We start from the raw sequence: 17,325 nt of genomic DNA, 5'->3' as shown, positions 1-17,325 counted from the left end.
TAGTCAGGTTGAGTATACAAAAATAACCTTCATTTGGCCAAAATTGTTTTATTTTCTTTTGTAAAACTTTCCCTTCTAGTGTATAGCCATTTGACATGTCTTAACTGATAGCCTGAGGTTTGTACCTATTTATTCACGTGTACTTTTTCATCTATCTATATCTAAGTATCTGTTTATCCACATGTAACCTGGTGGGAGGAGATAGTGTTAGCTGACATTTTTTTGTTAGTAAGACCTGGGAAGATGTATATGAACCCACATATGACATCTTTGGGTTGAAAACTCCTGTCGTCTATTTTAGGCAATAAGAACACATTAGTCATAGTTCTTTCAAAGTCTATGTTTTATAACTGCTATCTCTGGATCTTGGGCTATTTCTTTTTTCTTTTTATGCCGGTTCTGGGGCATAAAAAAAACTTATTCTCCAGGATTAGTTTTTAATTGACCTGAATTAATTTTAATATCCAAAAGTGACTAAAAATGTATAAAATCTGCTAAAGATATTTTAGTAATCGGAAGTGAGCATCTAAGAAAGCATGGTTAAATATAATTATGGAGGAAATATTTTTAAAATTTATTTTAGTTTATATTAAGATTAGTAACTGATGACCCATTACTAGTTAGCTCTACTTCATTAATCTCACTGTGTTTTTCTTTTCAAATTTTTTCTTTCTCTTCCTATTCTCTATATTTTCTTTAAGTTAACTGGAAAAGAATGTTTATTCTTCCTGTATACTCACTCCCACTGAGAGTTTACTTATATTCTGGTGCAATACTTAAAGCAAAGTCCTTAGAAATTACAGCACATAAAGAGGCCTTGCAGAAATAATCCAGTGTCATCACTATTTGCCTTCCATCTATTAAAAATGTAATTTGCTGAGGTAGTACACCGTATTCTCAGTTATTGTTACACTATCACAAAAAAAGGGAGATCTTTGTTTTCTATGTGTGCACTTTCTAAAAATCTCCAAATGAACCTTGGAATGACAATTCCCTTTTAGTTTTATTTTCAGTTTTTGAATGAAAATATGATGTTTTTCTTTTAAATATCACTAACATCTTGCAATAAAACAAACTTTGGACTGAAAAAGCCATAATGCTAAGAGAAAGTACTGACTCAATTACTAAGAAACCTATATTTTAAGTGATTTCACCCAAACTTTGTTCAAAGTATGAAACAAGAAAAGTGGTAATGAGTCATTATTAAGTAGCAATTACAGTTTTCTGTTATTTTTTATTTACTATATATTTTGAAATATATAATACTAGCTGTAGTTTTAAATTTAATCTGAAATATTTTAGTTCACTTTCATGTTTATTCTATCTCCTGTTCTGGGGCTGAAGTTTAAAAAATTGGGTGAAATACCAGCAGTCCAAAATTATAAAATGGCGTACAAAATAATATCGTACATCGAATTTGTCAATGTGATTCTTCTTTTGGCTTGTCCCGGGTGAAACTGATTTATGTTGGCTGTGGAGTACTTCAATATGGCTTGTGCCCTAAAGCCAGAGTTTATATTTTTCTAATATACATATATTTGTCTTATAATTTGCCAAGGAAATATTGATATCAGGAAACCAGGATAAACCACTCATATCTAAAGCTCTCCGCACTGTAAATGTGAAAAGTATATCCTGTATATAAAAAAGTCCTCAGGAATTATTTACTTCTTGGCATAGACAGTCTTCAGTCTGGTACATTGTAGCTAATTGCCTATAAGTGGTAATAAATATACTTAAAATAAAACAAATAAACATATTGTCTTTTTGTTAATTGGCTTTCACAAAAATCATTCTATAAATCTAGCTATAATTAGCTTAACTATATTATATTTATTGCCTACAATTCATAGCTAGTCAAAAATAAATGGCAAACATTTAAAGAAATGCATCTCAGAAGTCATCAGCTTTAGTTAAATTATAAAACCTAGAAATCATCTGACCTATTTTTATTTAAGAAATTTAATGGCTAGCAGATCAAATTACATTGTATAGGTCTAAAAACCTATAGTTTTGCATACTAAAATTATTTCTAACAAATCTTATTTTTCTAAGAAAATAGGAATGCCATACAATAAAAATCTTCACTTGAAGAAATAAAAACTATGTAAATATTGTTATGTTTCTCTAAGTGCCGTCTTTTTTTTTTTAATTGTAAAAGGTAAAATAAATATTGTTATCAAATTATACAGGCACTGCTTTTCAAAATGCCTCAAGTTTTTCCTTGTAGCTTGCTAGCCTGGGAACTCTGCCAGACTGGATGTTACCAAGACAGGAAAACTTGGGGCTAAATAGAGACTCAGACAAGTAGATTCAGCTCTGTTTTAGAGGAGGGGGTTTATCCTGGCAGGTGGGACATGATGTCTGAATTTTAAGAGTGGTAAATACTAAGCCAGAAAGAGAAATCGAATAAAGTTTAGAAAGGAGAATTGAGTAAATATTACTAAAAACATGCTGCTTTAAAAACTTTTACCTTACAAGTTGGTTTCTCTGCTTTATTTCATTTACATTATCTCTTTAAAATCTGTATGAAATATATGATAGGTTTTTTTTCTCGGAATGTTTTTCTCTTTTTTGTCTACTTCACGAATCTTTTACACACATTCCTTCAACAAGTATTTACTAAATCAATAAATGAACACTTTATATCTTATTTGGTGGGGGAAGAGGAATAAAAGAAACTGTGAATGTTTTCATAGCAAACAAAAATTCTTATGAGTATAAATTATCATTATCATTATTACAGTTAGTCTCATTCATTATAAGAACTAAAAATACCTGACAAAGGTTGAAAGCCTAAATCACAATCAAATATAGCACAATTATAGATATTTATTTATCATATCATTTGATAAACATTTAAAAAGTTGACCTTTCTGATAGACTATAAAAATATCATGTAAATAAGCCTACAGCCATGCCACCCTGAACACTCCTGATCTCATCTGATCTCGGAAGCTAAGCAGGGTCAGGCCTGGTTAGTACTTGGATGGGAGACCACCTTGGAAGACCCGTGCTGTAGGCATAAAAAAAAAAAATATTATATATACATTTAAAGACTAACAAAACACAAATGATTGTGTGCAAAACACAATAGATGAAATCATAGTGATAGCCATACCATATACTCTCTGTGATTTAGATAAAAATCCACTTTACACTGAAGCGAACTGTAAACAATATACAAGAATATTGTTAACAAGGGAGGAACAAGGTGAGAACAAACAACAGGCTCTAAAACCCATTCAAATTCTAAAATTCTCTGACTATTGTAGAAGAAATTATCTAGCAATTTCTATTGAATTAACTTCCTTAGGTTTAATGAATGATATAGATATTTTTAACAGTTTTTATGTTGTACACTGGAATGTTTTCACTCAAAATGTTCATTGCTAGTTATGTATCACTTTATAAAATGAAAAGGTGTTTATGTTTTATAATGAGCTATGTTTCTTCATTTCCTCTTGAGGAATGTTTTATTATTTAAATGATAAATATTATTACTCATTTAGATGATTTTAAAACTAAGATTTATTTACCACAACCTCTGGCCATATCTTTGACCATTTTTTTTTTGTGTGTGTTGGTATTTTTCAGTGAGGCCAACAGTAATTGAAACTGACATTTATGTAAACAGCATTGGACCAGTAGATCCCATAAATATGGTGAGTAATGAATATTAAAAAGTTATAAAGTTTTTGAGTATATACCTAAATAATAGAATGAATATGTTAGTAATTTCTGATAGCTAATTCCCAATGAGTTGAGGGCAACATGTGCAATTACTATGTTCCAGGTATTATGAACTAGAACTGAAATATCCTCATATCTAAGACCGTGTATCCTGTTACTCAAATGTGCTGCTTTGGGTAGGATTTTAGGCATAAAACCTTATCACATCATCGATCTGCAGTGGATCCTTGAAGAAATCTGGAGTGACCAGAAAGACTGAAGAGAAAGTAATATCAGGGAAGAAAAGGGACTTATTGGCAGAAGTTGAGCATGCACAGTCATGGTGGAATGAAACAGCTTGATAAGATCAGGAGAACTTTTGGGAATTTAATAACACTGGAACATAAAGTACGAGATAAGGAATTAAGGCTGAAATAATGTTTAAGTGCCTTATTAAGGATTGTGCTGTAAATCATAATAAGATATTTATGTATTGTATGAATTATGTCCCCTTGCATAAGGGAAATGACTGGAAGCTCTTTATCAGGAGATTTATATTTTTAATAGATCAGTCTTATAACAGTATAGGAAATGGTTGTAAGTGGCCAAGTCCAGAGTTAGAGAGACCAGTTAAGAGGTTGTTACATTAGTCCGAGCAATAGATCTCGAAGGCCTTACCTAGTGCAGTAGCAATTGAACTAAAGAAGAAAATAAATAACACATTTAAGAACTATTTAATGGACAAATTTTTCAGAATTTATTGATTCATTGGCTGTGTATAAGGTGACTTCAAGGTATACAGATGAGGAAACTTTGCAGATAGTAGAGCTAATATTTGAAATAGGGAATATAACCCTGTGCCCCAATGGCTAATGGCACATGCAAAAGTTGCTGTCCAGCAATGATTTGGATTTTAAGCCTGTTGTTTAGGGAAGAAATATGACAATAAAGATGTAAATGGAGAAGGAAAGAGAGACAGGCAGCAGATAAGATAGCTTAAAATCTCAAGAAAGTCAGAGGGGTAGGATAAGAACCAGGAAGAGATGATATTATATAATCTAAGAAATTGAAGAGGATGAAGAAGGAGAAACTAAAATCAACTGTCAATATACATGAGAATCCAATGAGGAATGGATTCAATTGGACCCACTTGTGTTGGCAATTAGGTGGTACTGGTTATCTCCCTAGATGAAATTAAATGGAATGGTGAATGTAGAACAGAAATAGTAGCTTAATTGTATGTCCCTCCTCCATCCTCAAAAATGGTCTAATATCCAACTTCTTGTCACAGAGCTCTGGACACATATGTGGGTTCTGCAGGAATGGACATGAAATCATGTACTGATTTCAAGGTGATGCGGAGTAAATGGGAATGCAGGTTAACTTATGAACCACTATTTTGAAAAACTTGGCTTAGAAGAGAAAGAGATAAGAGTATGGTGGTATAGAAGGCAGAGAGAGAGAATATAAGAGAAATACAGGAGGAAGAGAGAACAAGAAAAAACGTCAAGGGAAGGTCATTTCAGATGGAAAATGATAAAGTATAGTATCTATGTTTTACCTTTAATACATAGAATAGATAATGTTTTATTACTACTCAAAGGGTATAATTAACACCTCCAATATAACCTATAGACATTATTAAAAATAGGTTAAAAATGTTCTGTTCCAAACCCTAATAATCCAATTTTTATAAGTCAGACTACTAGTTCTCATTCAGTGGGCTTACTGATATGTTATATGCATCTCCTTTGAGTTTGTCTTCCGTATTAGTCTCTCAGCCTTCCATAAAATTTGCCACAGACTGGGTGGCTTAAACAATAGAAATTTATGTCTACATTTCTGAAAGATAGTAGTCTTTATCAAGGTGTCAGCAAGTCTTTTCTAGGCCTTTCTCCTTGGCTTGCAGATGGCCTCCTTCTCGCTGTTTCCTCACATAAACTTTCCTCTGTGCAAATATATCCCTGGTGTTCTTTTTGTGTCCAAATTTTCCCTTCTTCTAAGGACACTAGTCCAATTTCATTAGGTGCACCCTAATAATCTTATTTTAACTTAAGCATCTCTTTAAGTTTCCTAGCTCAAAATACTTTATATTCTGAGGTACTGGGGATTAAGGCTTCGACATAGGAATTTGGGGAGAATACAATTCAGCCTTAAAACCATTTGAAGATAGCGCTCCAAGATTTTGCTGATTTTTTCCCTTACTTCATTTATTCATTATTACAACAAATTGTCTCTTTATTACAGGCCTTAACCACTTTATATCTGAATAACCATAATACTTAACAATTGCCTGTGTTTGCTTACTCTAATAGTATTACAGTCAGACTTATTTTTTTTCTCACTCAATATGATGTTCACATGAGTCATTAGCTTTCCCAGCTGCTTTTATTGACTAATATACTGACAGCATTTGGGCCACACAATAACTAACATCTTTGTCTCCTTATTGCAAATGAATATGAATTGGCTTTGAATAAGTTGAATTTGAGAGTCTGAAATTAGGAGCAAAGTCTCAGGAGAAAGCTCTGGAGCAAATATCTGTCAGTAATTAGCTAAACCTCCGAGAAATGAAGAAAACAGTCTTAAAGTAAAAAGGAAAAAAAAAGAAATAGACATCAGGCCTTAAGGAACATGTACCTTTAAGGACCTGTAGGGTGAAGCTGAGGTAATAAATGAAACAGCAAAGTTGGCAAGAAAATGAAGATAACACAGTGGCAAGAAACCAAGGAAAAGAAAATTTTTATGAGATTTTTAATATTAGCTCTGCCCAAACTGGAATCCTATACAACCAGTTGATCTTTATAAAGATAAAACACCCTAAATACCTGTATGTATGTATTACTTAACATCATGAAAATATGAGATTTAATAAAGTAATACATTACTAAAATGTTAATTTTTCTTTTTAGGAGACTCTTCAAATGTTGAGCTTTTAATTAAACAGTGCTTACAGAAGATAAGTCAAGCATATGGAAATCTATACTTTCCTGAAATGTATATTTTTCATTTTGTGCTTTTGTTTTCAATTTGAATGAATTTATTAAGAGGAAAAAAAAGTGGTCATTAAATTAAAGAGAAATAAGATTCAAGGTCGCATTAATATTCCAGAGATAGTTTGGTAATAATGACTACCAAGAAGCTTTTATGATTATTTTACTATATAAAAGTTTTATGATATTAAAGATTTTGTTTTCCCACTGAGGCAAATTACACACTTATAACTTTGGCCAATGATAAATTTTTAAAAGCTAATTAAATGAAATTGCTATTAAAACTGATGATACTGAAGCACATACAGAAATGAAATATCTGCTAGCGTTTTTTAAAAGAGAAGCATTGTCATACTAGAGATTAGTAAGAATCAGTTTATATAGAAGACTTTTAACTAAACAGTACAGGAAAATTAGAATTCAGTTTTCATAAAATGAACGAAATTACTTTAAATGTGAGTGTAATCAAGCAAGGAGACTTGAGTGTAATTAAGCAAAAAGAGGGTATGTGTTTCAAAAAGAATGGCCAAGTGTGTGTGTGTGTGTGTGTGTGTGTGTGTGTGTGTGTGTGTGTGTGTGTATGTATGTGTGTTTCTGCGATGGGAGATGGAGCATAGTTAGATAATCTATAGTTAGATAATCTGTTTGATGAGAACTGACTTTTAACTCTTTTTTACTTTATCTTGTTTTATTAGATTCATTTTTAATAATAAATTCCCCAGACATATAACATGTTTAAACATTCTAAATATATTGAAAAGGCGGGTGCTCATAGAGAAATTTTTCTTCATGAATTTCTTCCATTGCAACGAGCACATTTCTTCCAAATGATTTTTGCAATTGATGCTGAAGTTCAATCTCTCTTTCCTTTTTTGCTAGTACCTCTCCTTTCTTCCTTTTCTTTTTTGTTACTGCCACTTCTAGATTTAAGGAAATAAAGACTGAAGCATAGCTCCTAGGTATCAAAGAAACCCTGTTTATTCCTTTTGCTATATTAAGGTACATTAAGTTGAGCAATTATGAAACAGCAGAAACATGAAAAGATTTTTTTTTCCTATCTGGACATTTGACTTGCATATGCTAATGGAAAGGAAGAGGAGTTTGGTCTTTCTGAATGTGATGAATTAAAGTACTTGAAAAACTGCATTTATGTTTAACAGTTTTAGCTTTAGTTGCATGGTTTATAGAATATGTTAAAGCTCATTACCATAGTTTTAATTTCTTTACTTTTCTATATTAATATTTTTATTTTTTAACATTAGATACTCTAAAATTTATTTTTTCATAGACTTTTTTAAAACAATACAAAATATAAGTATATTTTGATTCCACATTAAGATAAATAAAAATTATAAATGAATGAGTGTTGTTTTCATCTCTAAGCTTTGACTCAGTATGCTCATTTGCCTCATAAATATGACATTAAAGATCTTAGAACTTGAAAATTAAATTAATCTCTGAATCTCCCAAATTATCAAAATAATTTTATTTCTTAATGTAAACAAATTTTTTAGTTCATGGTTTTATTTTTATTATATGTATTTACTACTTATATTGTAACAGTTGATGCATTGTCTACTAAAGGATGTGGCCTTAAGAAGCATAAACTCTAGTGGGGAGGATGGCTAAATAATGAAAATTAGATAAACACAGAAGATGAGGGGCCAGGAAAAGGGCTGTGTGTGGACCCATACATATTTTAAGTTTCAAATGGTGACCCTATGCTATTTTTTCTAAAAAAAATTATTAAGATAGTTTATTTCATTATTGTAAAATAAATACATGACTAATATGAGAAAATTGAATATTTGATTAAGGCCAAAGAAAATTTAAATGTTCTAGGTTATCATTATCCAGTATTCACTGTCATTACCACCATTTTTCATAACTTTATATAGTTTTAGTACATGCTATCATATTATTAGATAAAATTGTTTGATAACATTGTGTCTATTCACTTATATCATGATTGTTATTGCATTTAATTATTTCCTGAAAAAATCTTTAAATATTGCATAATATTAGGGGAAAACTTGTACTGTATTTAATAATCCATTATTCGACATTTGGGATGTTTATAGTTTGTTGTGATTAAGAGTAATGTTATCAAAATCCTTTTGGTCATTCATAATTATTTTCTTAAGACATGGGTACAAACACTTCTGAGACCTCTGATATTTATTGCCAGACTTCAAAGATGTCAATTTTGAATTGTTTTCTAATTCCATGCCTCAAATTAGAATACCAGGTTAGTTACAATTTTGAGTCCTTTATGAATCAGTAGATATAGAATGTTGTAGAGTGGGCCTTTACTGCTTGGTAGTTCTGGTCTCAGCCTAGGCTTAAAGAGGAAAGTCTGGCAAAATAAGGGCCTAGATAGTTTGTTTTAATTTAAAACTTTCATATATGTGATTAAAAGCTGGGTTTAGCTTTACTTTTTACCTGTCTGTTCCAAGTCACTATTAGAATTGTTATAGTTGATTCAAATGTACCTTATGACTCTTTTATTTTTAAATCTTTAGGATTGAATTATTTGGTCAGGCAAAGACAAATATCATATGATTTCACTTATATGTGGAATCTAAAGAACAAAATAAATGAACAAACAAAACGAAAACACTCATAGATAGAGAACAAACTGCTGATTGCCAGATGGGATGGAGGTTGGGGGACTGGGTGAAAAAGGTGAAGGGATTAAGAAGTATAAATTAGTAATTACAAAATTACAGGGCCACAAGGATGTAAAGTACAGCATAGTGAATATAGTCAGTAATATCTAGTGCCAAGTGTGTACTAGTAATTCGGGGGATAACTTTGTAAATTATATAAATGTTTAACCACTATGCTGAACATCTGAAACATATATATATATATGATTGAATTATTTGGATTACATGGTACCTTCCAAGGGCTTTCAATGCTGAACTCAAAGTTATTAGGCAACCACTTTGATTGTTTTATTTCTTAATATAAAATTTATTTACAGGAGGAAAGTGACAAATGTTAATGCTTCACAATAACAAAAAAACACAACGAAACAATTTCTAAAAGAATCAGTTTAACACATGTAGAGGTACTTTAACATGGCCTAAGATAACTTCAGAGGGTTAATATTCCAGCATTTTAGAAGATTACATTCTAAAATTATGTACATATATTGAATGTTCAAAACCAAACTTTTTGAAATACACACACACACACACACACACAAACATGTTATCATATAGTGTTTAATATAGAGAGCTTGTTTGTAGAGACATGTCAGCAGTCTACATTGTTTAGTTCAATGAATACTGGACAAAAATCTTGCCATCTATGGATATGAAGTTCAAAATGTGTTTAAATACTCTAAAAGTCTTCATTTAGATATTTGTTATTTTGTATAGTGAGTATCTTTACCTATTTCTTCCTTTTCTTTTTGTTTCTTTTACTTTTTTATTCCAGTCAGAAGTCTAGTGTATATTGAACGTAAATGCTTCAAAGAAGGGAATCTTGTCGAAAATTTCAAAACCTTTATAATTCAAGCTATATACATAAGAAAAGTACTTTTTTTTTCTTTAACCCATTTCATGTTTGTCCCAAGAATACTCTCTAGTGGTGCTTGCAGCTTCAGCATTTACCCCAAGATAACTTACTTACAGTCCAGATTACAGTCCATAACTTACTTCCAAAGTTCGCCACTAAATATTTTGCTTTTATTATTTTCACATCACTCTGGTATATTGATAGTTTTTAGAAACGAATGTCATTAGTCTATTTATAACAATCTGTTTTTAGTAGTGATATTTCCATTTATAAAATATAGTAATTCTCAATTGCTACAAATGTCAAATACTAGAAAACATAGCATTCCTATGCGTGATGTTAAATTAACATTAGCAGCAAGCTGCACTTTTTTTTTCTAAATGAGAAATGGGTTAAAAGAAAAATAAAAATTCTCAGACATCTCTCCAGAAGATTGTGATTCAGTAATTTGGGACAGGGACCTGAAATCAGAATTTTGAAAATGTTCTTCAAGGACTTTTAGTCATCTGAGTTTGGCAGCCACTGACTTAAACCATTTTCAACTATAAATTTATCAGGAATTAAGTGGAATTAATGAAAGTAACAAAGATACCTATATATTGGAAATACTTTTATGAGGAAGGGTCACTGGAAGATCATGTCCATTTTATCAAATATTAAGATCTTTGTGTTTATAACATTTTTTGAAAAGTTAATATCTGTAATTTATAATCATCGATCCTCAGAGCTGGGAAATAATCATAATAATGGTTTGTCCTAGTGCCCTCATGTTTCTAGTGAGACAGAGTAAGTGACTTATTTAACCTTATATTCTAGTAAGTTACAGAATTGGAACTGACATCATATTTTAACTCCATTTAGCCAGTATTCTTTACACTATATTATAACTTTTCATTACAACTCACACTTCCAAAGTAACTTTCACTATATTATAACTTTTCATTACAACTCACACTTTTAATAGGTATTGGTTTTGTTTATTATCTGAAAACTATTAAAAATTATGTATACAATTAAAAGTCAATGTCCTATCTATTATTCTATGAATTATTATTATATATTTCTTAGTGCAAAGTTTTTGAATTATGTACTAGAGTTTTTAGGTCTTAGATTGGAAATGGATTTAAACTAACATCGATTGCTCTGCAGTTTAATTAAAATATGAAGGAAAACTCATTTAAAGGTCTTAACTTGTGACATTTTGCTATAATGAAAATTATAACAAATTTTTATAATAGAAATTGTGCAAATGTGTGATAAGTCTTGAATTTTCTGGAAAGAGCACTCAGCTTGTGATATACACAATTGGATCCAAACTACTGAAGTAAATACTGGAAGCCAGTGCTTTCAATAGTAATGCAAGTGATGCCATCCTAACAGTATACTGACAATGTTGGAAAATTCTTCATTTTCTGTATTAAGACTATGGACAGTGGTGAGAATATATAAAATAGTAATAAACAATTTAAAGCATAAGGCAGAGCAGACTCATTCTAAATAAATCATCTTCAGATATAGGTTTTGTCTTGCTTAGATGAGTTTCTCTCTTGACGATGTTTCAGATTTGTCAGTTGGCTGCCTTTTCTCTGGCCATTCATGTTTTTTTCCTTTGTGCTTGATGCAGTGCTGTAGTGAGTCTAGAAAGCCTTTCTTCTGCCTTCTCAGTTGTCTTCGTTTCACTTTAGCTCCCCATGTGGCAGAGGCTGAGCATTCCATGTGCATATTCATTTCATAATAACAGAGTGATGGTGAAAATCATTTGATATCTACACATTGGGAAAGTTCTTAGAGTTTGTTCAAGGAATTATCCTGCTATGTTATATTTGATATCAGTTGGGCATAATTTTGATGAATGTTCCAAAAACATATGTAACTGCGAGAGGTTAAATTCACAAATTTATAAATGTTTAGAGGACCTTGTTGTTTAAAATTTCAAGATCCGAAGTAATGGATTTCTTATGGTAGACTGATAAAAAGAGATGTTGACATGTCTATGACCTTTCCCATCTTACCAGTGAACACCTTGAAGGAAGACAGTCCCACCTCTTATTCTCCTGTGAATAGTACAGGGAATAGGCAATATTGTATGTTTAATCTTATGCAGTAATCTTAATGTAGGTAACTAACATTTTGAAATTGCTTTGCAAATAATTATATGGTTTATTTTGGGAGTCCTCCAGATGAAAAGTAGAATTCAAGATTTCATTACCTTTATGAAATATCAAAGTTGAACCTGAGAACTTTTTAACAAGGTGATATCTGCATGGAAATATATGGTAATCCATATTTTTCTGGTGTATATTTGGTATTTGAGAGGACTAATAAATAATTCCCTCACTTTTGTCCCTGTGCCTAGATTCTGAATCCACTGACAAATATTTACAGAAGGCAGACAAAAAGAGATAAAACAAATAAACAAACAAACAAACATTTCTTATCAATAAGATGGGGCTATAGAATAGAACTAGAGTGTAAAACGCAAATGACTTTGTCACCATTCCACTGCAACTACCTGACTCCACTCTCAGTTTACACTTTGAGAGAATTCATTCAGATAAGTTTGGAGTGCAGAAAAAAAAGACAAGAATTTACTGATAAACAATTTGTAATATATTAATCGATTCAGTTGAGAAATATGAAACAAACCTCACTGAAAAATAGGATGAGTAACAAACGGGACAAAAATGAAAAGAGTGCATAGATAACATGAACTGGGGGAATATATTACTTCTTACCACAGCAATGATTCAATTTATCTTATCTAACAAAGAAACACATGCATGGATTTTATTAAGACTTTCTGAATACCTAAATGTCCTTTCCTATTTTTATAGCTCTGCAGTGGTTTATTTTATGTGTCAGCTTGGGTACACTATGGTACCCAGATATTTGTCAAACACAAGTCTAGATGTTGCTGTAAAGGCTTTTTTAAAAATAGGATTAACATTTAAATCCATAGATTTTGAGTAAATAAAAATATCCTTCATAAGATGGGTGGGCCTCATCCAATCAGATGAAGACATTAAGAGAAAAGACTGAGGTCCCTTGAGTAAGAAGAGATTCTGTCTCCAGGCTGCCTTTGACTCAAGACTAAAACATTAACTTTTCTGTGGTTCTTCAGCCCGCCAACCTGCTCTGCAAACTACACTTGTATCTTTTCTCTACATGTCTATAGACTTAGTATCAAATTACTGCTTACCATTATTTGGCTTACCATGCTATTTTGGCCAAGTGAATAGATAGTTTAGGGAGAGATTAATGTCAAGGTAAAATGACCACATCAAGATTAACCAAATCTCATGATGAAATTATGCACCTATAATAATTACTTAGGCAAATCTGCATTTTGTGTAAAGTTTCTTCCATTGCTAGAAAGACAGTAATATTGAATTAGATAATATGTTTAAGTATGAGACACATTGCATAATTGCAAAGGTGTCAGTGTAGTAGGAAGACTACTACATATACTTTCATCAATTATGGTTTGAATTGATTGAGTTAGAAATCAAAATGGCTTACTTCTTCACCTTCATTTACTAATGCTGTTTTCTCAGCTAACTTTCAAGAAGAAGAAGCAAGTCTTAATGTACACTGGATATCAAATGTTAAATATACTGTTCCTTATCTCAAAATGTTTATCCTAGAAGCTATCACATTTTTCGTTCTGAGTGAATGGAAATTTCTTTTCATGTTTCTTTTGCTTATTTTTTATGCAGATTATTTTAACTTCTTAATGGGAACATGAAGTACAAGAACACAGTTTGATCATTTTCTAGAAATTACACTAATACAAATGAGTAAACAAAATTGGATTTTTTGATTACATATAAAATGGTACAAACTTAAATGACCTTCTTATCTTGGTGAGACATTTATACAGAACTAGCAATTTAAAAGAGCTCAGAATTATTAACCTCTGTAAAGGGTTTGGGAAGGACAGATTATCAAGACACATGCTCTATATCTTTCTCTTCATGATCCTAGATAATTTTGTGTAAAAAATTGTTCACATTTCCCCAAGACTGCTTGGGAGAGCTTGACCCTTTGAAAGTCATAACTCTTTCAACAGTGATTAGCACTTTTATAAACAGGTATTCTAAAGAAGGAACTGTCAGTTGCTAAGCAAGATTCACAGCTGCTTGCTGAATCCCACTGCTAGACAAGTTAGTTCTCAAGTTCCACCTTTAATACCATTAGGAATACTGCAGCCAAGCATACCTACCAAGCAGCATGAGATTCCCTCTACCAGCCAGTGTTGGATCATTGCCAAGCCATAATCATGGCAGGTATGTAAGCTTCTGCCTTTATTTTAGGTAGTTTCTGGTCTTTGACTCCATACAAAAGAACGATGTAATTAATTCTGGCGCATCAGGTCTATTAACTACTCTTGCTAGAATCTACACATCTACTGATAATCTACTCATCACAATGAGTGCAAGACTTCTTTTATTTGCATTTACTATTAAAACCAGAAACCATGTTACTAACACAGTTTAGATTACTAACACTGTTAGATTCTGAATGGTCAATTATTTGTGTCAGTCAAAGAGGCTGCTTGGAAAAAGGCTAGTTTATTCTAAAGAAAAGACATCTAGTCTGAGAAGAAGTCAGGATAGGGAAAAAAAGTAACTATTGTGAAGCTGCCCAAGAATAAAGTTTGTTCGTGTGTGTGTATGGCTGTGCGTGTGTGTATGTGCATTTGCTTTATAACATTTGAAAACAGTAGATCTAAGTAATTGTAATTAATTTTTTGGACAAAGAACAATGTAAAGACTTTTTGATAATTTGGTGAGTATTTGCATCTTAATTTGTATATATTGTGATTTTTTTCTGTGACTTAAGTACCTGTAAATATCAGAAAAATTAATATAATTGTTAACATTAAGATAATTTGCTTTTATATTTAATGACTGTACACTATATATTATAAAATCTTAACTAAAATTTATAAAAAGTTAAAGCCACGCTGTATAGCAGCAATTATTAAAAATCTTGGATTGCTTTTACATAACTCATGTAAACAAGTAAAGAAAGGTTAACAGTATGGCATACATTTTTCTCCAAAAAACACTGAGCTTATGTGCTATTTACAGAAACTTTATAATATAAAATATTCAAACATCTAAGGAAACATCTAAAATAATGGCTTTACTATTTTATCTTTTTAGGAATACACGATTGATATAATTTTTGCCCAAACCTGGTTTGATAGTCGTTTAAAATTCAATAGTACAATGAAAGTGCTTATGCTTAACAGTAATATGGTTGGAAAAATTTGGATTCCTGACACTTTCTTCAGAAACTCAAGAAAATCTGATGCTCATTGGATAACAACCCCTAATCGTCTGCTTCGAATATGGAATGATGGAAGAGTTCTATATACTCTACGGTAATACTATTTTTAAAAAATGGAATTGCTCTAATTTATTTTTCATACTAATATTTGATCAACTTATAAATTTTCCTTTTTAAAGTTGCAAAGCAAGAAATATGGAGTTCCTTTTAAACACTAAAATCTAAAATGGTACGATATTTTGTAAACATTTAAGCTCAAAGTAATGCTGATTTTCAATGATATAGTAAAACAACCTTACAAAAGGATTACATGAATGTTAACATGTAAGCTTCAAGTTTATTCAGTTCATCATCTTGAACATATCTGTTTATTAAGAATAATCCTCAATGGAAAGATGTTCATGATAAATTAAGGAAAAAAAGTCACCATACTTAACCATGTACACTTTGTTAATTGTGTGTATGCATGCACATGTGTGTTTGTTGACCTCCGGAAGTACACATTTTTTAATCGTAAACAGAGATTATACTAAATGTATACCAGCTGGGGAGGAAAATGTTAGAATTTTCTTCTTATTATTATCACTTAAGACTTTGAGATTTTGAAGTTTTATTTTCTAATATATCAAAGTTTATTAGTGTAGGCCAAAATCATGAAATTTAAGGAAAAGACCTCTGATGCTTGAAATTATTTCTCATTTTTTAATATTTATTTTTCTATCTAAATAGATTGACAATTAATGCAGAATGTTATCTTCAGCTTCATAACTTTCCAATGGATGAACATTCCTGTCCACTGGAATTTTCAAGCTGTAAGTAATAAAATACATGACAACTTTATATAATTTTAGCCCCAGGTACTGTTTATTTAAAAATATAAAATAAAAGTGCTAAAATACAATTTATATAGTTTTTAGAAATGTATTAACTCAGAACATATTTATTATGTTCAACTCTCTTAGATAAAAAAATAATTATAAGTGAAATATTTATTTCTTGCTTTGAACTGTAAAAAAAATGACAAAAATACTTATTGAATGTATATATTTTTATATCATTCTTTGCAAATTTTAGTTATATCCAAGTGCCCTTTTTGTATTTTGATTTAATAAAGGAGTACTTAAGATAGGTTTGCATTAAAGTATTTTTGCACTGTCATGACTAAAGAATTCCTTCAGATTTTATTCATCTTCCTGAGGCAAGATTTAACTTTATTACATTAGATTTTAAAATGTTAAAAAATTGACTTGGTGAAGAGTATTTACTACACGAATGGCAAATATTTGCAAAGAGCTTAATGAGTTGAAAAGCCAAGGTAGAAATGTTAGTTTAAAAAAAAAAAAAAGAATGAAATGCAGAGAAATGATTAGAGCTAAATAACTTAAATATAAAACCCTAGAATTTTGTTCCAAGGAAATGATTAGACTCTTTCTACATCAATAACAATTTATTTTATGTATACTATTTATTACCACATATATTTTTATAAATATAAAATGTAAAATGAATTTTTAAAATGTTATTGCCTATATTCACAAATTATCTAATGCTATTTTTCTTCTTTTGAAACTTGATTTTTTAACATATTACATTCTAGAATCTTTCACAATAGATTATAAGTATTCATAAGTCTTATCTTCTTCATTTATGAAATTCTCAAATATCTGTTGTCACTTTTATTAATGATTTTCTTGACTTTTCTTAATAATTTTTGCCTCATCGAAATGTCTTTTTAATTTATAATCTCATACTTCATATTAGCTTCTCAGTAAATAAAACAGCCAAATCACAGCAGAGACTTGATTAATAAAAACACTTAAGGAATAGTTAATATACAAAT

At 30.7% G+C, this 17,325-nt stretch overlaps 1 protein-coding gene and 1 pseudogene across 2 annotated transcripts in view; both read left to right on the top strand.

Annotated features, from left to right (window-relative positions):
* The window catches only part of GABRG1 (gamma-aminobutyric acid type A receptor subunit gamma1), a 57,605-nt gene that overhangs the window by 24,624 nt on the left and 15,656 nt on the right, over positions 1-17,325 (top strand). For both annotated transcript variants that reach the window (XM_039845835.1, XM_039845836.1), the window contains exons 3-5: positions 3,598-3,665; positions 15,359-15,579; positions 16,215-16,297. In XM_039845835.1, coding sequence (XP_039701769.1) covers positions 3,598-3,665; positions 15,359-15,579; positions 16,215-16,297 — 372 coding nt within the window. The remainder of the gene's footprint in view (positions 1-3,597; positions 3,666-15,358; positions 15,580-16,214; positions 16,298-17,325) is intronic.
* On the top strand, positions 2,908-3,025 carry LOC120588677 (uncharacterized; annotated as a pseudogene).

This window comes from Pteropus medius, unplaced genomic scaffold (assembly GCF_902729225.1).
Source record: "Pteropus medius unplaced genomic scaffold, Ma_sr-lr_union100, whole genome shotgun sequence".
NCBI lineage: Eukaryota > Metazoa > Chordata > Mammalia > Chiroptera > Pteropodidae > Pteropus > Pteropus medius.
This window is presented reverse-complemented; position numbering and strand designations above follow the sequence as displayed.